We start from the raw sequence: 22,942 nt of genomic DNA on the forward strand, positions 1-22,942 counted from the left end.
AAGGAGCTGTGAGAAACAATCCCATTTTCCAATCCCATTTATTCTTACAACATGCCTGTGAGGTGGATTAGGCTGAGAGATTGTGATTGTCCCAAGATCTCCTGGTGAGCTTTATGCTGAGCTGGGGTTTTGTGAAGTCCCCTCTGTGCCAGCCATGAGCGGGTGGAGAGTCCAGCCTCAGAGACGGCTTCAGGGCCCTTTCCTTGGTCACCCGGACACCTGTTACCTCCACAGGACACCCATTACTGCAGCCCTTGCCCCTGTGCCTCTGGCTCCTCAAACTCCCTCTCCTTGGGTAGCTCTCACAAGTCTGGCCCCAAATCATTGGCCAGCTCTTCCTTATATACAGCTGAAATGTCATGGGAAGACCCGTGAGATTTTCCCATCCTGTCAAAATGCTCGCAAGACTCCCTGGCCTCACGAGAGTCCAAGCCAGATCTCGGGTCGCATGAGTTCTCACCAGTTACATCCAACATCATGTTGGCCAGCCAGGGGAGCCAGAAAGGGCTATGTGGGCCCACCATGTAAAAGGGGGACCGCTGCCACCGTCGGACTTCTGTGGCAGGTGCAGCACAGTGGCAGGACCCTGACACCCTCCCACACACACCTAAATCCTTGTCAGGCAGTTCTTCAGGCTCCTCGGCCACCTGAGCAAAAAAATCGGCGTTGATGGAGGACAAATATGTCAGTCATTAGGTCAGCATGGGGCATGGGGTAGGCATTGAAGGTGGCAATCTTGTTCACTTCCTGGAAATCTGTACAGAATCGGGTCGTCCCATCTGGTTTTGACACTAATACTATAGGGCTGCACCATGGACTGCAAGAGGGTTCGATTACTCCAAGATCTAACATTGACCGTACCTCCACAGCTACATCCTCCTATCTTTTCCAGGGCATGGGTCACCAAGCTGCCCATACTACCACCCTGGCTGGTGTAATAATGCGGTGTTCTATGGCTGAGGTCCTACCGGGGAGAGCTGAAAAGAGATCTGGGACTTTACACAGTACTCCTGCCACATTGTTATCTTGTTATCAAATTGTTATCAAAATTAGCAACATCCATCCACATTTGCCCTGCTAACTGGACAGATGCACCCAAGCGGAGGATCTCTTATATGTTGTGGAGGGGGGAGATACTTGTTCCTATTTAATCCAGAATAGCATCTTTCCCAGTGGCTGTTTGCTGGTGTCTTCCTTGTGCTTCTTTCAGGGCCAGATTAACATAGTAGCAAATGTAACATTTGCTACGGGGGCCCGCATTTTCTAGGGCCCCGCACGCCTGGCTTGAACGTCTGCCCCTTCTTTTGCTCTCTATCTGGTGCTCTCTGCTGACTCTCCTCATTGCCTGCTGCTGCCCATTCGCTCGAGGGCGTTTAAGCAAGGTCTTCCTGGCACCATGGTGTTGATTGGGTTATCTATTATGTTAAGCAGCACAGGAGGGAGCAGTAAGAACAACAATAGGGACAGATAACAATCGCCAGGGAGTTGGTCTTTATTTGTTTAAACTGTAAAAGTTTTTTAAAACATACACAGAGAGAGTAAAAGAAATAAAAGCAGTTTAGATTAAAAAACAACTAACTAATAATGCCGGGCGGAAGAAAGGAAGCTAAAGAAGATGCTAGTTGAATGTTGCCAGCGTTTTCCGACTGACTGGGAGAGGGTAAAGATAAACAATGAGAACGTGTACCTTTAAGAGGAAAAAGAAAGCCGGAAGCAACTCAGATGCACGGCAAGAGGAGTCTCAAAGTTTAGTGGATCAATTGAGGGGAGCTTATATCGTGGTCTTGTTGAGTAAGGTCACTTATATCCTCCTTTAGTATCTAGTGCTGTTGGGAGGGAATTTGTGATCATTGCTTTTCAAGGAACTGCCAAATTTAAGGTGAGCTCCTTTCCTCTCCTCTAGAACTAAAATAACTACTGCTGCGTTGCCAACTTCATTAGCTTTACATTGGGATGCCCATTGAAATTGTCCAAAGATAAACGGAGGCTGCAAACCTAAACACACTTACTAGAGAGTAAGGCTCATTGAGTTCAGTGGGACTTACTTCTGAGTAAACATGCTTAGGGTTGCACTGAATGATTTGTGCATTTCCTCCTTTTAATATTAAGCATGTTAGTGTAATTTAGATTGAAAGAGGCTGTGCCTCCTGCCAAAAGATTGTCTTTTGGATACTTCTGTTTTCATGGAAGTTGCTAATGCACTTCATCATAATCACATTCATTTGCAATGCATCAACTATTTTAAATATACATCTGCTTTCCTGTCAGGCTTGCACAAGAGGTTAAACATATATTCTTAATATTGTCAAATGGCCCTTTTAATGTGATGGCTGCTGGGATCCAATATGTTCTGCACACATTGGAATCAAACATCCACTGTTGTGTGCCAAAATTGCTAATAGGTTCAGATTTCTCAAAGTACAGAATTCCTGAGAACCTTTTAATTTAAACATTCAGAGTTTTGTTCCCCACCCCCTTTCTCTTTGTGAAAATAACTCCAAAGGAGAACCCATGGTCAGGAGTCACAAAAGTTTGTGTGTGGGGTATGTGTGTGTGTTTTGCAAAGTTTGTTGACTGGCTGGCTCAGCTGAGTGGAGGCATGGGGTGGTTGGTGGGGGGGCACTAGGCAAATGAAAAAATTGAATTACTTTACTATGCAAGTAAATAATTTATGTTTTAATATTTATGTGCATTTTTTAAAAAAAATTGGGGCCCCTTCATAACATAGGCTACAGGCCCCACACTAGCTTAATCTGGCCCTGGCTTCTTTTTATATTGTGAGTGAGCCTCTTTGGCCAGAGAACCATTTTCTCATCTCTTTTGCTATATAGTAATAATAAGAATAAAAATAAAACAGCAACAGCAATTACATAGTAGCAGAAGGGAGTTCATTACTCATCTGAATAAAACCATCTTAATTTCTGATGTCATCTCAGTTAAAGTAATTTATACTTAGAGTACTGTAATAATACTTTGTGTTTATATCATGTGAGAGCTTTATTTATTTATAATATTTATATCCCGCTCCTTCAGTACACAACTGCTCAGGGCGGCTCACAACAATAAAACAGATACAGTGTAAAATAAAAGTAATAGAAATAACCAAATGAAGTATACAAATTAAAAGTCAGGCTAAAACCACAATGAGAATTACGTTTCAAATTAAAAGATATTTTAAAAGCTAAAAATGGAAAATTATAAAAACTAAAACTAAAAATTTGAATCAGTGCATATTTATGGTAAAAGGCCCATCAGGTTTGGGATGCTAATCAAACATCCTTCCAAATAATCTTTATTATATAGTCTAAACATTAGCCATCACAGATAGTATTAATTTCACAGGTATCTCTTACAGCATTGTGGATAGCCTCTTCAAATATAGCCACACAACCTCTTTGTCAGTTTTATCTTCATAAAGACTTGGAATGAATGGCAAGAAGTTGTTCTTTCAGAATGGTTCTCAACAGGTTGATGACTCCAAATCCAAGCTCTAGAACATGATCATGAACAAGTTTAACAAGGTATGATAATTTGAAAGCAGAAACTGTGAGTTTCTGCATGGACATGTCTTGGGTGGGGACAACCAGCTCACTGGCAACTGATCCTTACACAGTTCAAGAAGAAGTGCTCTTCATATTTGGTTTTTACCTCTTTCCATTTTTCTTGAAGACAGCAAGATGAACAGAACTCTGGGTAATTTGCAAACTTCCATATGCCCACAATGTCTACCTAAAGTATTCAGCTGGAAGTTGAGGTGTACTGTTTTTGCACTAAGCTCCCACACTATTATGGCTCACTTCATATATAATAATAGATATTTAATATTATAATATAATTATAATTATATATTACCTGATGGTGCATAAGGTGGCAGACAAGCTATTTTTACTGACCTCTGTTTGCCATATGTGTGCACCAAATCAAATAGTGTAAGGTGAACATATGGAGCTGCTCTATACTGAGTCAAACCATTAATCCATATAGGTCATTATTGTCTGGTAGGCACTCTTCAAGGGCCCTATCTCCCAAGTCATTCCCTGTCTCACAGGGTTCTGAACACGGTGATCCAAATGCAGGAAGACTCCAACCTACTTACCCACTCTAAATGCTGCCCCTAAGCAGCTTTTCTGTTAAAACCAATATGGCCACTGAGGTTGTGTTATCCACATTTAAGTTTAGGTAGGTCCTTAGTATCAGGAAGAGACCATTCAGCCCAGCTTCTTAATATTCTTAAGTATATAATATTTTAAGTATATTCTATATTTAAAAGTATGCCTTTTAAGTATATATTAAGCAGATTCTTCTCTAGCTTTATCTTGAAGACCTTCATAAGGGGAAATCCCCACATGTACATTTCATCCCTATGTGCATTTTTGCACATACAAAGTAAGTAAATAAAAGTAAGTTTTATTGAGTGTTTTTAAAAATCAGTAGTTTAATTTTTTTGTAAAAGAAATGAGAACAAAACCCTGAAGTTTTGGAAATACAGATAATATTGCATCAACCAAAGAGATAATCTATCAGGAAGAAAAGGGGCTTCTAATAGTCAAATTGTATTCCTCTTGTTATAGCTTTGGGGTTTGTGCTATGTTGTTACATTTTCCATTTTCTCTTTTCAACCACAAAAGCAGGGAGATTCAGAATAAGTCAGAAGATAGAAGGGAAATTAGGAAGGGATGTATGTCAGCTGCGCAAAGATTCAGATAACCAATCCCATGTAGAAATAGGGCCAAACGAGATATTACATGCAGATGTGTGCAACATGACCCTAACAACCCTTTTAAAATGGGAAAACCTTATTCCAGCAAAGTGAGCAGGATCAAAGAAGTGGTGAGGTTCCAACAGTATGTGTTTTGTGTGTGTATTTGTAAACTTGTATTTGAAACCCCATGGGAGAAAGTGGGGGGAGACACTTGCAAGGCTCTGATCTCAAGCAGAAAAATGGCATGTGTAACTTGAGGATAGGGACATGTTGATAGGCATCTTGTTGCCAGGACTATAACTGAACAAGTGTGTGTGTTGGGGGTGGGTGGGGAGAGAAATGTTCCTGGGCCCCTGCTAGCTGGGAAACAGCCAACTCTTCAGTCTTTCCTTCCACCTCCCTGACAAGCTGCTGGCTCCTAATTGGAGAACTTGTCTCAGCTTCAAGCAAGATGAGTCCTCTCTAGGAGGGGAGGGGGGAGAGCATCAGGCAGCATCCCACCCTCCTTCCCCTCTCCTGACAGCCTGGCTAGTGCTCAGGTTCAGCCCACTCCTCACTCAACCTGACAGGCAGACTCAACAGGGAGAGGGATGTCACTGAGAACCAGCCAGCCAAAATTTGGGGGAGGGATGCTGCCCCTTCTTGCCCTTAAGCTGAGCTGAAAAGATATCCAGCTTCTTTTTTGGATCCTGCCTTCATTAAAAAGAACAAGGTAAAATCATAATACTTTCCTCTGCCGCCGCCCCCCCCCGGCAGCATTCCTTAGCAACTGGGTTCAGTTGACCCCTAAATCCTGGTGGAAAACTTTGACCAGGGTGTGTGTGGGAAAGAGAGAAACAGGCAAATAAGACGATGTATGAATAAAATGCTTTTGAGCCAGGAGAATGCGGGTCTGCCTGCTTGGGGAGTACCCTACAGAGAAAAACTGCAGGTACCTGAGTTAGACCGTGTGTGTGAGAGCGAGCGAGGGGTGGGGCTGGAGCAACAGCAGACGGCTAAAAACTGCACACTGGAGCTTTTTCATCACGCCCACCAACATTTTTTGTCCTCACTCTCTAACTCCTGATATTTATTGTTGCCTGTTTAATCTCCAGCTTAAAGAAGTAGTCTGGTGAACTGAACCGAAGCTTGCTCACGGCTTCGGACGCTTTAGTTAGTACTTTTGCAGCACGGCTGGTAAGTATATCATGATCCTGGGCAATGTTGAGACACTCCTAACTAGAGGAGATGCGCTTGCAACTGCATGGAGAAAGAAACTATCATGGATACTTTCATGAACTAGCACTGGACAGCGAAGCTACTCAGGTCGCCCGCTTTGGACTCTATATCCCCCACTCTGCAAACCAATCACGGCCTCTTCTCTCTCCTCTTTGGAGGGGAAGGCGCACACACGCATCCACTTCCCCTCAAGAGACCCAGTTTCTATTGTCCCCATTGTCGGCGAGGGCATCCCGGTTTCACACACTCCCACTGCCTCCTCCATTGTCCTTTAGGCATTCGAGTGCATGCAATGCTCCCACCTTAACTTATCGTCTCTCCCCCTATTACTTCCCCCACCCCAACCCCATTAGAGTTCTGGAAGTAGACTGGAGACACCATTTTCCCCTGCCGCCGCAGCACCAAGAGCAGCAGCACCCCCTAACCCTCTCTCAAGAATGGGAGACGCCTGGGCCGCCTTCTCCCGCCTCGTTCGGACACCGATTGGCTTCCTTTCTCCTTTAGCCTGTCACTCAATGCCAGAGGCGCGGCAGGATTGAATGCCGGCGTTGTCACTTAGCGGCTGCCTTGTCCCGCCTCAGTCGGACGGCGATTGGTTCTTTTCCTCCTGTATCCCGTCACTCAACGCCGGAGGCCCATCAGGATTGGGTAGCGGCGTTGTCACTTGGCGGCCGGGTTATACTGCCCCCTTGTTGTCACGACGCCGCTCGGGGCTGGGGCTTTTTGCTCTGCCTTCTCTGCTGCTGCTGGGGATGTTGAAGGGATAAGGGAGGGAAGCGGCGGCGGTGGTGGTGGCGGCGGCAGCGGCGGGTCGTTCTCCACCTTCTTCTCGCACCCTCCCCATCCTCCTGGGCCGGCCCCAGAGTTGGGGGGAGCGCCATGGCCACCAGCACCACGGGCTCCACGCTGCTGCAGCCTCTCAGCAACGCCGTGCGGCTACCCATAGACCAGGTGAGGATCCCAGGCGCCCGGCAGTAGCGAGAGCAGCAGCAGCAGCAGCAGCAAAGCAGCCGCCCCTGCACCGTGGGAGAGAGAGGGAGAGAGAGAGAGGGAGAGGGAGAGGGAGGGGGAAAGAAAATTAAAAAGAAAAGATGTAGTTCCTTCCGCCACATCTTATTCCCCCCCACCCCATCCCCCTCTCGGTCTCCGGGCATTCCTCCCTCCCACCTCCTCGCTACCCCACCCCTCATTGCACATCTGAAAGTACAGAATTTTAATTCAAATTTTTGGGTGGGTATGTCTGTGCACAGCTCCCTCGCCCTCTCTGTGTGCGTGCTGTGTTATGCACAAAGCTCTGGAAGGGTGTGTTGATGAAGGGGAGGTTATGCATTTGCACATCCACCCTTTTGTATGTGCCATCATATTCTTAGGGTGTGTTATGTATGGTTGCTTACTTACGATCCAGCCCCCTTTAGTCACTGTGTACGTATGGTAATGCTGCTTTTAAAAATGTTTATTTAACTGTCTTAAGGGGGTACTGTGATTGGAAAAAAATGTGGTTTTGGTTACAGGTGCCACAGTGAGGGTGATACACATTTAATATGTTTAAACTGCTGCTTCAAAGCTATGATCGATATGCATGGAATATGTAGCTAAGCTTTTTTGCATGAAGTAGCATACTTTGACTGTGTGCAGCCTTTTAAAACAGAGACTTTAAAAAAAGAGACTGAAAGCCTTGGGCTATGGGAAGAATCCTTGCTCCACTAAAACCTCTGGTGAAACTCCCATTGACCTCATTGGGGTCAGGATTTCATCTGTTTCAGCATGGCCTTGAGAAAGATGTAGCAGTGTAACCCTCCTTTTGCGACTTGCAAAGTCAGGAATATATGGTGCTCGGAATGTAGCAATTTACACTTAATGGGTGGGGTACAGGGGTGTAGCTATAATTGAGCAAAAGGGTTCAAAGAACCTCGGCCCCCAGCTCCTGAGGGCCCTCCAGCTCCACAACTCCCTACTTTTTTCATTATCTCCCTCACTCATGAACATGGGCCCCCTCTCCCCTAGCTATAGCCCTGATAGTGTATGCTCTAGATGAATGCCAAGCATTTATTTCATGAATGAAAACAATGCATTATGCTATTTACATAGAAACAAAAAAATACAAATCAGTATCTGTTGTGTTTCTCCAGAAAAGCTGAAAATACAAGATGATTTAATGTCCATAAATGTTGCAAGTTGTTTATACAGCAGGAAACTGTATATTGTTAGCGAGGAAACTGAGGTGCACAAATCAAACTACTTGCCTGTATCATCTTCCGTGGATGAAGCAGAAGTATGGTTCTTAACTTGGGCCTGCAGACTGTCTCATGAATACCTTTACTTATATTTACTCATGTTTAGGGCTAGGTCAAGTGGTACATTTCATCACACTGTGTACAGGAGCACTCTGAAAATAATCTTCTCATTTTCAAACTCCTTATGTATCGCCAAAGTTGTGTGTGTGTGTGTGGCGGGGTGGGTGGGAAGCTTTGTAGATGTGCATTAAGGAAGAAGTAAATGGAAAACTACCGCCATGCTCTGGTTAAGTTAATAACAGACTCTGCCAATAAAGGAAATATTTCCAAAACCATAGATAATGCTTGAGAAACAGCAGACATCTTTCTAAAATTCTCTGAATTGAGTTTAATAACTTCTAAATTCAAGATAAAGTTTGGTCAGTGTGACTGCAAACAAAATTGACTAAAGTAGCCAAAGCTAGGTCAATGTTACTCAAGCAAAACTGAATGAAGTGGCCAAAGCTAATAACTCTTGTGTGTAACTCCTGTTCTCTTATATCCAGCAACTTCCTTACTGAGAGGTGCTTGGATGTCCCAAAAGCTTTGTATGGCTTAACATACTGAATACTGATCATTTGAAGCTATGGGTCCCCCAATATATGATTGTTTTCTATATATGAATGAAGGGTTTGCTGACAAGGAGTACAATCCTGGGACTTTCAAGCCCAGGTGATATCAATGGAAGCACATTCTCAACTGAAATCAGTGGGGCCCAAAAGTCCCTTGGATATATTAAATTGTGTGCTTAATTCTCACATGGAAATGAGACTCATGCTTAACTTTAGCTTTGTTTCACTTCTGAAATTTAAGCTACATTTATTTTTCCTATCATACTGAGAACTGAACAACTGTATATATATAATTAGAGCCACTTCACGGAGTATGTTCACCATGGGTACAATGGTGTCACACCAGCATTTCTTGCAGGAAATGCATGAGGGTGAATTTCAGAACTTTGGCTGGCTGGCTGATTGCAGTTCACTAACATGTGTCACTATGTGTTTTGGGATACATCTGCTGTTCACATTTCTCTTGTCTGCTGCAAGAAATTCTGGTGTGACAGCAGTGTATTGATGGCACAAGTGATTGCCATGTAGAAGCAGCTCAGAGTACAATTTATCAGAGGCCAGAAAGATTCCCAGCAGCAGGGAAGGGGGCTCATAATCTATAATGTGGTTTACAGATATCCTTCTGTACAAAAAATGAAGGGCATTAAAATATATTGCAGGATATGCAATATATTTTAGTCAAGAATTGTTGGCATGGTGTTTCAAAATTTTCATAAGTACATGCAAGTACTTTAAAAATTACTGATGTGGGTGCACATGGGGAAAAGTTTTTTTCCACTGATTGGAGAAATGAAATTGCACTCTTCTGATGTTGAGCAGTATAAATTGAAGATGTTTCCACATTAAACAGCTCTATTTTTTGCCATTAAAGTCTTGACAAATCCTATTGCAGGGCTGAGTGCTGTACATTTTATCACTGCAAAACACACACACACACACACACACACAGACACTTGTGACTGTAAATCAAAAAGAATAAAGCCTTTTCAGTTTATTAGGGCTGCCTTTGACATTTTGACGCTCAAAGTGAAATGTTAAGGTGGCATCAGGCAGCATTGCATCTTGAAGCTTTCTAGGGCTGCTAACTGCTCAGCTACCTTGCATTCCTTTGACTTACAGTGCCCCCCCCCCAGTTCTTCTCACTTCCCTTTATTCCTTTGGTTCATCCAGGATCCTCTGCTTGTAACTCCGACACTCTTTTTAGGACCAGCCTTATGAAGCCCTCCTTTTGTGCCTCCTGAGTGAGTGAGCCCAGGACTCCATGGGTGAGCAGCAGCCACCTGCGTTGCATACTTTCGACCCTAGGCTCTCGTGACTTGTGGTTTGCTTCATCTCCTGTTCCTGTTGCTGTGATCCCTTGACTCTTGCATACATCCCTTGCTTGCCTTATAGCTTTAATTTATCCATTTTCCCTTTGCCCCCTGCCGTTTCCAAGCAGCAGCACTTGCATAAAGGTAGTGACTGAAAAGGCAAATTATCTTCCGTTGCAACAAAATGATGTCCCCTTCCAAGTGCTGACCTAAGTAGTTGTCGCTAATTCTCTAGTGTTAAAGCCAGCTGTAAGCTGTGGAAGGACTTGTGTCACAATTGCCTATGTGCAGATTAATCTGTATGTGATCAAAAGTGTGTTCACAGTAAAGTTTGATGTGGCATGTGTTTTGTAGCAGGAGATATTGCCAGATAAAAAAGACAGGATAGCTCCATGTAAGAAACTGTAATGGATGGAGTGTAAAGCATGTAAGGTAATTATGAACAAAAGCTGGGTGTGAGAACAGTGGGTTCCTATTTATGCCTAATCCGAAATGTCCTTTTGGTAATATGGTGTCCACTTGTTCTAATGCTACATATGAAAAAGAGTGAAACTCTCATGCTGGCAATATAGTGAAATTATCACTTTTCTTCTTTGTTTTGGGGGGCAGCAGTGGGTGGGGGCAGCTCTGGCTCAATTCAGGTGATTCTCCAAAGCACAGTTTGGAGGATCAGAAATGAGACATGGGCTGACATGCTCCCTCTTCCCCTCTTTCTTGTGACTTCACTGTCAGTTTGCAGTTTGATGCCAGCCGCACTTTGCCATGATGCCTAAATGGACAACCATGGTTAGTGCTTGCTGGTTGTATATGCCACTATTTCTGTTTTAGTTCATGCAGAGATGGATTCCATTCCCTTAATTTGTGTTGGTAACTGAAAAATGGACCATACTCTTGTCCCATCAGCTAATGCTTCAGATAACTACAGCGGCTTGTCTTGTGTGTTAACAATTGAGAAATTTCCCACCAAGTCTTCACAATTCCCTTCCAGTTTTGAGTGCATCTTGTGTTTAGCCTGGATGGATATTGCCTGCTTGTTCCAAAGGCTTCTAGAGCCCCTTCTGTGTGTGTGTGTGTGTGTGTGTGTGCGCGCGCTCCTGCTCAGTCTGACCCCGATGATTGTGAAATATAGAAGTTCCTTTTAGCGCTGCTGGCTTTCTGTTGCCATAGAAATGGCTGACTGTGATAGACAAGAGGTGTTATATAGACTCTAGGCAGGTGAAGCGGGGGCAAGAACTACCATGTTAGACTCAAGGGACCAGGACCAAGTAGAGAACAGTCTTAAGTTTTGCATACCGTTCTTGAAACAATTTTCTTTCTTAATTTTATGTATAAAGAGGTGGGAAAAGTTATTGGCCAGGATTGTCTTCAACTGGAAAGGTCAGGCATATTAAAATAAGATGTAACTGAGTAAGTGGTTGTGCTACAATCTGTAGAGAACGAATACATCCTGTATAACCAAAGGATTGAGCCTTTAGCATTTCAGTGAAATGGCCAGATGTAAAGCAGTAACTGATACATAAATATAGATATCGCTTGCTTCCCAAAAGGGGACAATTTCACAATCAAAGAGTTTAACGCTTTTTTTTTGTTTACTAGGTCACAGCGTTCACATGATCCACCAAGCTATGGCTTGGAAACTTGGGAATGAGCCCTGTCTTTGCCTGCCTCCCTTTCCCCTTGCACATGTGCTTTAATGGATTACTTCTTGGTTTGATCAAACCATAGTTTTGCTCCAAACCCAGGATCAAACCTGAAAGTAACTTATTAAGTTATGCATGTTAGGCGAGACAGGGACATATGAACACAGGGATTGTTCCCAGTCTCAAAAACTTGGTTTAAGAGGATCATCGTATATGTAAGATGTAAATGACATTGTACATTCGTCTCCAGTTTTATTTAACACGTTTCTTTCTACAGATGATTTACTTGTATGAGCCATAAGAGATCAGGCCAAAGGTCAATCTAGACCATCATCCTGTTTTTCAGAGTGGCCAGTCAGATGCCTCTGAGAAGACCACAACCAGGAGATTATGGCTTATGCCTTCTCCTGTTGATGCTTTGCAATGGTGTTCAGAAGCATACTGCCTCTGAATCTGGAGGTTATATGTAGCCATCAAGACTAGTAGCCATTGGGATTAATATTATAATAAGGGTAAACTTTATAGTTGTTATTTCACGAAGGGAGGTGCGCGGGAAGTCCATTTGTGTTTATTATGATTGTTAATGGTTATTATTGTTAAAAATTAATAAAAATTGAATTTGAAAAAAAAAGACTAGTAGCCATTGGTAATATTTGTACATGTGCAAGGGGAGAAGGAGGCACACAAACACAGGGCTCATTTCCAAGCTTCCACAACATAACTGAGTGGATCATGTGAATGCTATGACCTAGTAAACAAACTAGGTAAACTAGTAGCCAACCTATTCTTATGAAGCTGTCTAATCCCTTTTAAAAGCCATCCAAGCTGGTGACCCTTGTGGCAGTGAATTCCATTGCTTGATTGTGTGCTGCAGGAAGAAGTATTTCCTTCTGTTGTCCATCTTAAATCTTCTGCCAATCAATTTGATGGGTGACCCATGGTTCTAGCATTGTGTGAGAAGGAGAAAAACTTCTCGGTATTCACTTTCTCAACACCATGCATAATTATATAAGCTTCTATCATGCCTCCTTGCCTTAGTCACCCCCCCCCCGCTGAATCCGAATTCAAAAGTCCTCAAAGTTGTAGCTTTTGCTTCTAAGGAAGGAGCTCTGATAATTTTGGTTATCCTCTTCTGCAGTATAAGGTATAAACTCTCTTACTCTATAGGCTTATTTACATATTATGTATAGTCTCTATAGAGTATACACATATACAGATCTGTGTACATGTACAGTTGTTCATGCACGTACAATAGTACACTACTTGTGTGTACACTTCATCTGAGGGTGCTTGTACCCAGGTTCATATTTTAAAATTAATGCATGTAACATATATATGAAAATGTACATGTGTACTGGCACCTGTACACTCATACAATATAATGTTTGAATAGGATTATGGCTGTAACCAAATGGCAGCTCATCTCATAGTTAATTTAGAGCATTGTTAGACTCAAAATGTGTGTGATCATGGTGGTGGGGAGAAATGTAGTACAAAGGAGTGGGTTCAGCTGTGGTGACTTAGCACTACAGTTGTCCTTGGGCACTCACTCACATTTCACTCCTCATTAGCACAAGCTCCTGCTTCATTTGCAGGTGTCAACAGAGGCGTAACTAGGGAAAATAGCGCCTAGGGCAAGCACTGAAATCGCGCCCCTGTCCAAACAGGAATGATGGGACTTGTAGTCAACAATATCTGGAAATCCTTGTTAAAAGGAACACTGTACCATCTTGACATGGTTGTTGATCAAAACCTGAAAACATGAGCCATCTCTGTAAAAGACTTAGAACAACAGTCAGGAGTTAAGCGAGGATTCCAAGAGTCATTTTCTCTGTCTCATCTCATTCTTTTTAAAAAACATGACTTTGTCCTAGAGGATCACCTGCCCAAATAGCCACTAGCAAAACAGGGGAAGGTGGTGGTGGTGGGTCTATAAACCAGTGAATGATTCCTGCCAGCCTTTGTCTTATGATGACTGTTGGCTCATGATGGGGTATATGTGCATTCATCACACCAGTGCTTACTTTGACACCAAGAGGGAGGAGGATACATTAGTTTGCCACACTAGACAGAGGCATTTGCAACAGGAGCAGACAGCCAAGTTCTGCCAGGGCCAAAACCAGCCCCTGCCAGACTAAGAAATCATTGTAATTTGCCTCTTCCTGTCACAAGCAGTGTGCTGTTCTTTTATTATTGACTCTAACTCTCAAATATCCCAGTCATGGATGGAAAATTCAGGGTCAATTTACAAGAGACACATTTTCTACATGGAAGTTTCTTCTGTGCAGGTGTTGTGCAGAAACCCATGTGTAGTGACCGCCAGGGGCATAGCAAGGTTGAAATGGGCCAAGATGAGATTTCAAAATGGGCCCCCAGCCCCTCAAAGTCCAGGGCCTCCACACATCCCAGGCCCCCAAGGATTTAAGTCTGATATTTCAAAATAAGTATGCTGCCTGGAAATACATTTCACTGAATACACGCATGCACACTTCACAGTATATAGTGATATACATTGAGTACTATATATTTGTGCTACTTTTAATGCCTAGAACACACTAGCAACGCTAATTATTAAAATGGCCCCCTCACTGCAGATTAGCAAAGGAGACTTTCAACCATGCAGGGTGAGCCTATGTTTGTTTTCTCAGAATTCTGAACAAATTCAGTAAAGTTTGATTCCAGGAGGTTTTTCACATGGGGCTTTTAAAGCCCTTTAACACACATCTCCTCTGGAATGGAGGTGCTGCATTCACATGTTGGCCAGATTTACCCTGAAGTCCCTGCAAGTTATTGGAGAGCAGTTCACACACAAGAAAAATAAAATAAAATAAAATCACAACACATGCTTCACAGTTCTCACTCAGACCTTCTGGGTTGCAAAACAACTTGAACATAAGTGCATTTATAAATGAATGAAAGAAAGAATGAATAAATAAATATTTGTTCCAGAAGTTTTTGTAATTTTCTGACATGAAACAAGCCACTTATAGGCCTTAGATAGTTTTTGTTTTTAAAGCCAGCACATTTTTCAGTCTGTTTTAAATTAAATATTCAGAGACTTCTCAGTCTCGCCCCACCGCCCATATCAAAGCCCTATGGCAAGCAGATCCCTATATATGGGGGTAACCACAAAAAGGAATTCACAGCCTACCTTGCAAAAGCTGTGCTGGATGGTCTGGTCTGCTGCAGGGAGCTCGGCCAGCCTCCTTCCTGCCTTTCTTGGGGCCTGCCGAGACCAGGCTTCAGGGAGGCCTACAGGGAGGCCTCTCTGGAAGCCCCGCCCACCCGCCGATCAGCTGAGAGGTGGGGAGAGAAGAGCTCTGCAGTTTGCAGGCTGCACCGATCCTAGGCCAGAGTTAGAGGCAAGTGGCTGAGGGGCCCTGGGACTGGGCAAGTGGGCAATGGGGTGGGGGTGGCAGGAACTGGCGTGGCGCCCCCACCTCAGTGGTGCCCAGGGCACATGCCCTGCCTGCCCCCCCAGTTCCGCCTATGGGTGTCAAGCTGCACCTTGACCAGCATCTTGATGCCCAAGAAACCCTTTCTCTGGAAGCACCTGTCCGTGACAAATTGAAATATTTTGTTTCTTTATTTGAGGCAGGCCTTGACAAATTTTCTTTGGGTCTAGGAGCCAGCTCAAAAATTTAGGATACAGACAATGGACACTGGACAAAATTACCAGACTTAGTGATGGCAGAGGTGCCCCTAGGTCATTTTGGAGCCTGAACCTAATGGCTTTTGCAGCTCTCCGGGACAGACTAAAAAGGATTTGGGGGCCCCCAGGATGTCTGGAGGCCCTGGACTTCAGCCCAGAAGTCCAGGAGTGGGCATCGTTGAGGGGGAGAGTAAATGGGTTTCTATTTATCCCCTCTACAAGTACATAGTTGGAACAGAAACAGGGCTGCTTGGGACAAATAAAGATTTTATTAAATAACTCTATCTCTGAATATCCTAAGCTAGGTGCCACAGTTAAATTTCTAGATGCCATGGCTCCTTGGGATTGTCAAGCCTTGATTTGGCATTCTTGTATTGTTTTTAAAGTGAATCTTAACATTCGCGTACAGAAAAGCATTAACTACTACTACGAATTTTTGCATACCGCTCTTCAACCAAAGTTCTCAAAGTGGTTTACATAGAAAAATAATACATAATCAATTCAGATGGCCCTCTGTCCCCAAAAGGCTCACAATCTAAAATGAAACACAAGGCAGATACCAGCAACAGCCGCTGGAGGGATCCTGTGCTGGGGTTGGATAGGGCCAGTTGCTCTCCCCCTGCTAAATTTAAGAGAATTGCCACTTCAAAAGATGTCTCTTTGCTCAGTTAGCAGGGGCTAACTGGGAAGTTATTAAACTGAGCAGTTATTAACTGAACTATTATTAAAGCGATAATAGAAAGCTATATAGCAAAGGCAGGCAATGGAAATGCTTTTAAGGAGCCAGATTCTCATGTTGTACTCTTAAAATCTAGGTAGCTGATAAGGTGTTTTGTCTCCTCTGTAACTCCTTCAGAACAAGATGATCCTTGAGTAGTCCTCTGGTGGCAGTTGGAGAGGAAGAGACCACCTCCCTTTGAAACATCAGGGGCTGGATATGAGTGGCTTTCCTTGGATGATCCAAAGTTAGGTTTATCTAGTGGCTATCCTATTCACATGAGATAAATGGCTGAGAGCATAAGCTCAAGAAATTCCAGCTTTCCTGCAGTGTTCTCTCTAATTTTTTTCATCTGTGTGCGGAATTAGGTTTGTTCTGGGCGGCAGTATCAAGGCAGTGTGTGCGCACATGCATTCAGGGTGGGTCCTTCCTGATTCAACCTGAGCAGGATCTAGAGTTAACTGAGCGGACATCAGAAAATGTTTGAGCGTGCACATGCGCACGCCTTAGAGGGAACACTGCTGTCCTGACCATCTAAGACAGGTGCCAGGGTGGATTTAGTACCAGCATTCTGACTACTAATTCATATGCTGAAGTGTGGGGCCAGATTTTTTTGTGTTTTGTTTTTTACCTCCCACTGCCTGGCTGGGTGACAGTTCTTTTTCAAATACTATTAATGATACCAATAGCATACTGTTTTTCAGAAATATTATGCATGGTGATGGGGAAAACTGGGGCCAGAGATGATATGAGAAATGTGGTGTCTTGTGCTAACTTTGGTTGGAGATGGTCTTGTGGTAGCACACATGGCTTGTCCCCTTAGCTAAGGAGGGTCTGCCCTGGTTGCATTTGAATGGGAGACTACATGTATGTGCAATGAAAGATATTCCCCTATGGAGCTGCTCTGGGAAGAGCTTCTATGTTCCAAGTTTCCTCCCTGGCATCTCCAAGATGGGGCTGAGAGAGACTCTGCCTACAACCTTGGAGAAGCCGCTGCCAGTCTGGGTAGACTGAGCTAGATGGACCAATGGTCTGACTCAGTATATGGCAGCTTCCTATGTTCCTATGGACAATTGTTTTTCATATTATTTGAGAAGTTTGAGAGAAGCTTTATTTCACATAGTGGGTGTACACATCCATTTTGTCCCTGTGTCCTCTGGTCAGACAGGTTTTTGAAATGATATAAAACCCTGCAAAGCCTGTTTGATAAGAGGCAAAAGGGTGTGCATGTACAAGTTTTCACCTTCATCTCTCTGAAAAATCTGTCTTCAGGGCATTTTGTGATGTTCTCAGCTTGAGTTTGGGGAGAGAGTCAGTAATTTTCATGTAGAAAGGTCAAGAACCATCATTGCCTTATCAGGCCAAAATAGAATTTGAAACATCTTCTATATATATATAAAATTTGCTAAGATGTACCCATGGCTAATCACATGCATGGCAGCTCTCATGAGAGTTTGCGAGCGAGCTCCTGGGAGGGGGAGAGGAAAGCGACAGCGGTTTTGAAGATAAGGCCATCAAGCAGGCCAGTGGGTGGGGGGGGGAGAAAGTGGCAGCTGTGGGGGGGAAGTGGCAGGCGGCCACAAAAACTGAGCGGGTGGGCGGTGGTGGGGGGAGAGAGAGGTAGCGGCAGGCAGTGACAGCGACTGGCCAGATGGCCAGCCAGAGGAAAAAAACATCGGGCGGGCAGGGGGGGTAGTAAGTGGCGGCCGGGGGGAGGGTGCCGAGTGCCCTGACAGCCCAGATACAGCTCCTATGAGACCGGCTGCGCAAGCAGTGGAGAGGGCAGCACAGCCTCCCTCTCTGGGCCTGCCTGCCAGCCAAATAACAGGTTGGGCCGCACTGGGGCCCAGTGAGGCTCTCTGTACCTGCACGGAGAGGCAAGGAGACAGTGCAGTCTCCTTCTCTGGGCGAGCAGAGGGGGGACAAACGGGAGACTGCAAGTGGGTGATGGGGAGGAATGGGTGTCCGGCAAATGGTGGGGAGGAATGGGCGACCAAGCAGGGGGAGTGAAGAACGGGCGAGTGGGGGGAAGGAAGAATGGGTGACTGGTGAGCGGGAGGAGGGAAGAACAAGGGACTGGGGTGGGGGGAGAGAACGTGCAAGTGCTGGGGAGCCAAAGGCTGAGTGCAGTAGCGCACAGATGCTCTGTGTGGGTTCAGCTAGTTCGTGATTAAATCTCCCTGACTTTAGGATCAAAACTGGCAATGATGCATTGTTGCAATATATATAATTTACTTTCCCCCTATATTATAGGCTACATATAATTTTTAATATACTCTCTGGTAACTAATATTTCTGGAAGCTAGCTAAAATTTTCAAATTAGAGTGTTGCATCTCTTTGAATATATTCTCCTTGGATGTGTATGAAATTATTTAAAAGCTAAAGTTGTTTTTGCATTGGAATAAAGGAAGTGTTTGTTTATGTATTTATTTGATTTATATACCACCCTTCCAAAAATGGCTCAGGGCGGTTTACAACAAAATAAAAACAATTAAAACCAGTTAACAATTAAAATTAAAACTATAAAAACAGAATAAAACCAATTAATTAAACATTTAAACAGTTAAAAACCCTGGAGAACCAGGCCAAACATTTAAAACAGTTTAGAACAGTTTAAAAGTTCTGGAAGGCCAGGCCAAACAGATAGTTTAAAATGTTAGAAATGACGACTACTCCCATTTTCAGAAAATGTCTTGCATTTTTTGTTCCAAGTACTTTAAATTGTTTTTTTAAAGAATGTTTTTTATTGACTAGGATGTTTCCTTTGCAGAAAAACTGAAATGTCTGTGTCTTGACTTAGAAGGTGTTATTTACTACTTCAGAAAAAAAAGAATATAGTAATGCTTCCATAGTTTTCTGTATAAGGAAAAAACCAAAATGCTGCATTGGAGACATGTTGGACCAGGTGTTCAGAAAATGAAGAATTGCAAGCATTGTGTCAGTGCCAGGTAAAGTGCAAAAAAGCATTCCAGAGTAAATGGTAGATGATAGCAAAGGCTATCATCTACCATTTGAATTAGACTATCAAGACTACTACAGTGTATAGTTGTAAGGAGTAAGACTCAGAGCTGGTGCTGATGTAATGTCTAGCAATGGTTTCAAGTTGGGGTTCAGGGGTGCTCTTCATCAGAATTGACACTGTTTGCACAACATATAACACTTGCTCTCCACACTGGCTAATGGAAATTTTTTAGGCAAGAAATGAATTTTTGCTAATGTAGCTCTCTTCACTTTTAAGCAGCACTAAAAGTAGTATGATGTGAATGCTGGTTGGTTCAATAGATGGACTGATACAGATCTTAGTTACTTCCAGACTCTCATTTCCCCATTTTTAAAAAATACTGCTTTTTTAAAAAAAAGTCTTTTTTTGGTATAAACATATCTGTATAAATAGCCATAGAAACAAGTAACAAGGAATTACAGAAAAAGAAAGTGAGTTATTTGAAACATTTGTATAATATCGTATCCTACACACCCTACCTCAGTTTATCTTGATATGAGTTCAACTGTACTGCTCTAATTTTGATCATATTTATGAACTTTACAAATATATCAGGTGCTTATTCCATTTATTTATGTTGTACTCTGTGGAGGAAAGTCAAGGTGAAACACTTCCTCAAAGTTCAAAATAAGATGAAGAAAAGTGGAGACAACTTAGGTGTTTATGAATAGGGAACTACTGCTATCATACTTTGGACATATTATGCAAAGACCTTGCTCCTTTGAGAAGTCCATAATGCTGGGAAAGATTGAAGGAAAGAGAAGAAGAGGTCGACCAGCAGCAAGGTGTGTGGACTCAATTATGACAGCCACGAATGCACCACTGAGAGACCTTAAAGGCCAAGTTGAAGACAGATCATCTTGGAGAGAATCTGTCTATGTGATTGCTAAGAGTTGACACTGACTTGATAGCGCTTAATCAATCAATCACTTAAGATACTAGTTTGTACTTAGGTTCCGATCAGTGTGCCCTCTAATTTTTTTCATCTGTGTGCAGAATTAGTTTTGTTCTGGGTGGCAGTATCAAGGCAGTGTGTGCGCACATTCATTCAGAATGGGGCCTTCCTGATTCACCCTGAGTGGGAGCTAAAGTTAACTGAGCGGACTTTAAAAAACTTGTGTGCGCACACACATGGGAACACTGGTTCCGATACCTGAGTATAAAATGCAGTTGTATTGTAATGCACTATGTTGTAGAGGATATATGTATCTAAATCACTCCTTTGCCCTTCAAAATTCTTACAAAATGAAGCATCAGATCCTTCTTAGTATTTTGAAGAGAAAATCCACAAATACGCACCTCTGATAATTATGTATTTTGTGCTCTGATTTTGAGTAAAATTATTTGTGTAAACAATGTATAGTTAGAACGGAGAACCCTGGAAGACAGATGGGGACTAAAGGGCAGGGACACAGGACACATTTGAGTCGTGTTTGTTTTATGTTAAACTTTCTTTTTCCTATATAGCTTGTGAAAGGCAGAATATGGATTAATGAGCTGATTACATATCTTAACAAACAAAATCAGCACGTGGCTTCTAAATGCAGTGCTTAGGTCAAATGATACAAATACTGATGTCATCAAACTTGAGGACTGACAGCTCTGTTTAAAACGGCTACATTTTCTTGTCTACATAACCTAAATTTTATGCAGTGTATCTGGTTCCTCATTGCTTTGCTAACACAGCTCTTGACAGTGATATGAGCAGGTGGATAGTCCCTGATATAAGCTTGACGTAATAGGCATCCTTACAGTCTTTTTGAACTGGAGAACATATATTTAGTTATGTAGAGTTGGGCATTCTCATTCATTCTTTCCCTGAATTTCTTCTGCTCTCTGATTTCTTTGGGTATAGGGCTGGAAGAATCCTACGCCCTGGTTATATGTCTGCATTTGGTGTTATTCCTCATATTTGGAAAGGTGTATGATTTGGCTATTTCTGAAGCTGTATTCAGTAGCAAAGGAGGATTAAATGGAATGTAAGGCAGTTTTTAAAATGTACCTGGAAAAATAGATAGGTGTTTCCCTTTAAGTGGGCAATGTATTATTAAAACAACTTGTGTAGATGTACATGCTGGACTTCAATTAGGTATTGCGGAGGCACTCAGAAAATTAATATTTGAATCTTTATTCTTTAACCTAGGGGGAAAAAAGCACAAAGCATGTTAACTCTCCAGAACTGAAGTCTGCTGACTTGTAACAAATATGGCCAGAGCAATTTTGCACGTTCCGTAAACTGGGACAATTTCACTAGACATGGCTGTCGCACTCCATCTGACTTGTTTGTTGACTTTGCAAGAATGGAGTTACTATGCTGAGAAGCTTAGGGAAAGCAGAGCTCCTGAGTTGTGCCAGTCTAAAACTGCATTCCAGTGGGGGAGGGGTTTGGCAAAGTGATGTTAGTACTTGCAGGGTATTCAGCATGGTCCAACGCCTACTCCTCCATGTATTCATGGCTAAATTGTAAAACAAAAACAAATCCAGCAACTTTGAAAACAGGATTACTTTTTTTAACCTCACAATAGCTACAGCAGTGTTTTCAACAAACAGGTGTTGGGGTTTTTTTGTTTGTTTTTCCTTGCAGAAAAAGTTCAGTGCCCCTGTCATATATTCCTTGCACATAGGTTGATTTAATTGCTTATTATAGCACTTAAGGAGGATGGAGTGTTAGGGAGAACAAGGGATGGTACTCATTGTGTGGAACATGCATACACCGTCCTGATTCTGTGTATCAAGAGCTGTGTGGATGTCAGTGGGTATTCTGATTAAAATTGATCTCCTCATCCCAACTTCCTGGAGAATTAGGAATTGGCAGGGATAATTTGGGAAGTGGGATTGCTGTTATGAGATGTGGACAATTGTGTCTCAGAAGCCTCGTTTGGATGTTACTCCAGCCGCGCTCATGCTTACAGTTGCAAAAGCTGGGAGGAAGTCCCATCCCCACCACTGCTACTCACCCCTTCCTGCCCGGCGCTCGCAGTTACAGCGCTGTTTGTGTGTGAAGGGGTGGGGGGAAGCACCATAACCGCGATGGCAGGTGAGCAGCCACCTGGATCGCTTGAGGCTGCTGCTCATGGAGGCGCTGGCCATCATGTTTACGGCACTTCCCCCTTCACACAAATGGTGCCATAATGGTGAGTGCCATAACTGTGAGGAGGGGATGAATAACAGTGGTGGGGTGGGACTTCCTCTCTGCTTTGGGAGCTGTAAGTGTGAGGCTGAGTAATGTCTGAATGAGGCTATTGTCTGAAAGGGAAAGAATCCTCCCTACTTGATGCTGGGCAGATCCAGACTATGTGCTCTCTGTTTCATGCTAGAAGGAGGTAATTGAATAAACCTTACAGTGGGCTGGATTAGGAGGCACTGGCTGGCATTCAGAGCAGTTGTCATCTTGGGGTGCAGCTGAGTGGTATCGCGGCACAGAGAGGCTGCTCCGCGCTCAGCCAGCGTGTTGCCAAGCAGCAGAGTGCATACAGAGAGAGAGAGAGAGAGAGAGAGAGAGAGAGAGAGAGAGAGTGTAGCAGTTTTCACTGCTCTCTCTTGCCATGGTAAATGCCCTTTGCCTTCCAAAAGTATGTTTCTGATGACTGTTACCCTTGGGGACATATTTCTAGAAGACAAAGAGCACTTACTGGGACAGGGGAGAGTAACAAAACTACTCCCATTCACCCTGTGTGCACATGCTCTGCTGCTTGGCAGCACTTTGGTGAACTCAGCGCAGCCTCTGTGCACCAGGACCTTGGCTCTGTCCCAAGATGGCTGCTCTAGATGTTGGCCACTATCCTTACTCCCCTAGGATCAGTTTTCTCTCTGCCTCTTGTCAGGCTTAGCGTGCACTCCATGTGTGAGAGAGAA

General features: G+C 43.4%; 1 protein-coding gene across 10 annotated transcripts in view; it reads left to right on the forward strand.

The window, feature by feature from the left end:
* The first annotated feature begins 1,791 nt into the window (after positions 1–1,791).
* The window catches only part of MBOAT2 (membrane bound O-acyltransferase domain containing 2), a 173,478-nt gene continuing 152,327 nt past the window's right edge, over positions 1,792–22,942 (forward strand). For 3 of the 10 annotated variants that reach the window (XR_008313779.1, XM_053285769.1, XM_053285779.1), the window contains exon 1: positions 6,598–6,871. Coding sequence is in view for 2 of the 10 variants with exons in the window: in XM_053285769.1 (XP_053141744.1) it covers positions 6,800–6,871 (72 nt within the window). In the remaining 8 variants the exon portion in view is untranslated. Of the gene's footprint in view, positions 1,880–4,769; positions 4,845–5,734; positions 5,879–6,597; positions 6,872–9,935; positions 10,031–22,942 lie in introns of those variants that run through there. The other 7 variants (XM_053285775.1, XM_053285772.1, XM_053285773.1 and 4 more) reach the window with 7 other exon arrangements.

This window comes from Hemicordylus capensis, chromosome 1 (genome assembly GCF_027244095.1).
Source record: "Hemicordylus capensis ecotype Gifberg chromosome 1, rHemCap1.1.pri, whole genome shotgun sequence".
In the NCBI taxonomy this organism is placed as follows: Eukaryota; Metazoa; Chordata; class Lepidosauria; order Squamata; family Cordylidae; genus Hemicordylus; species Hemicordylus capensis.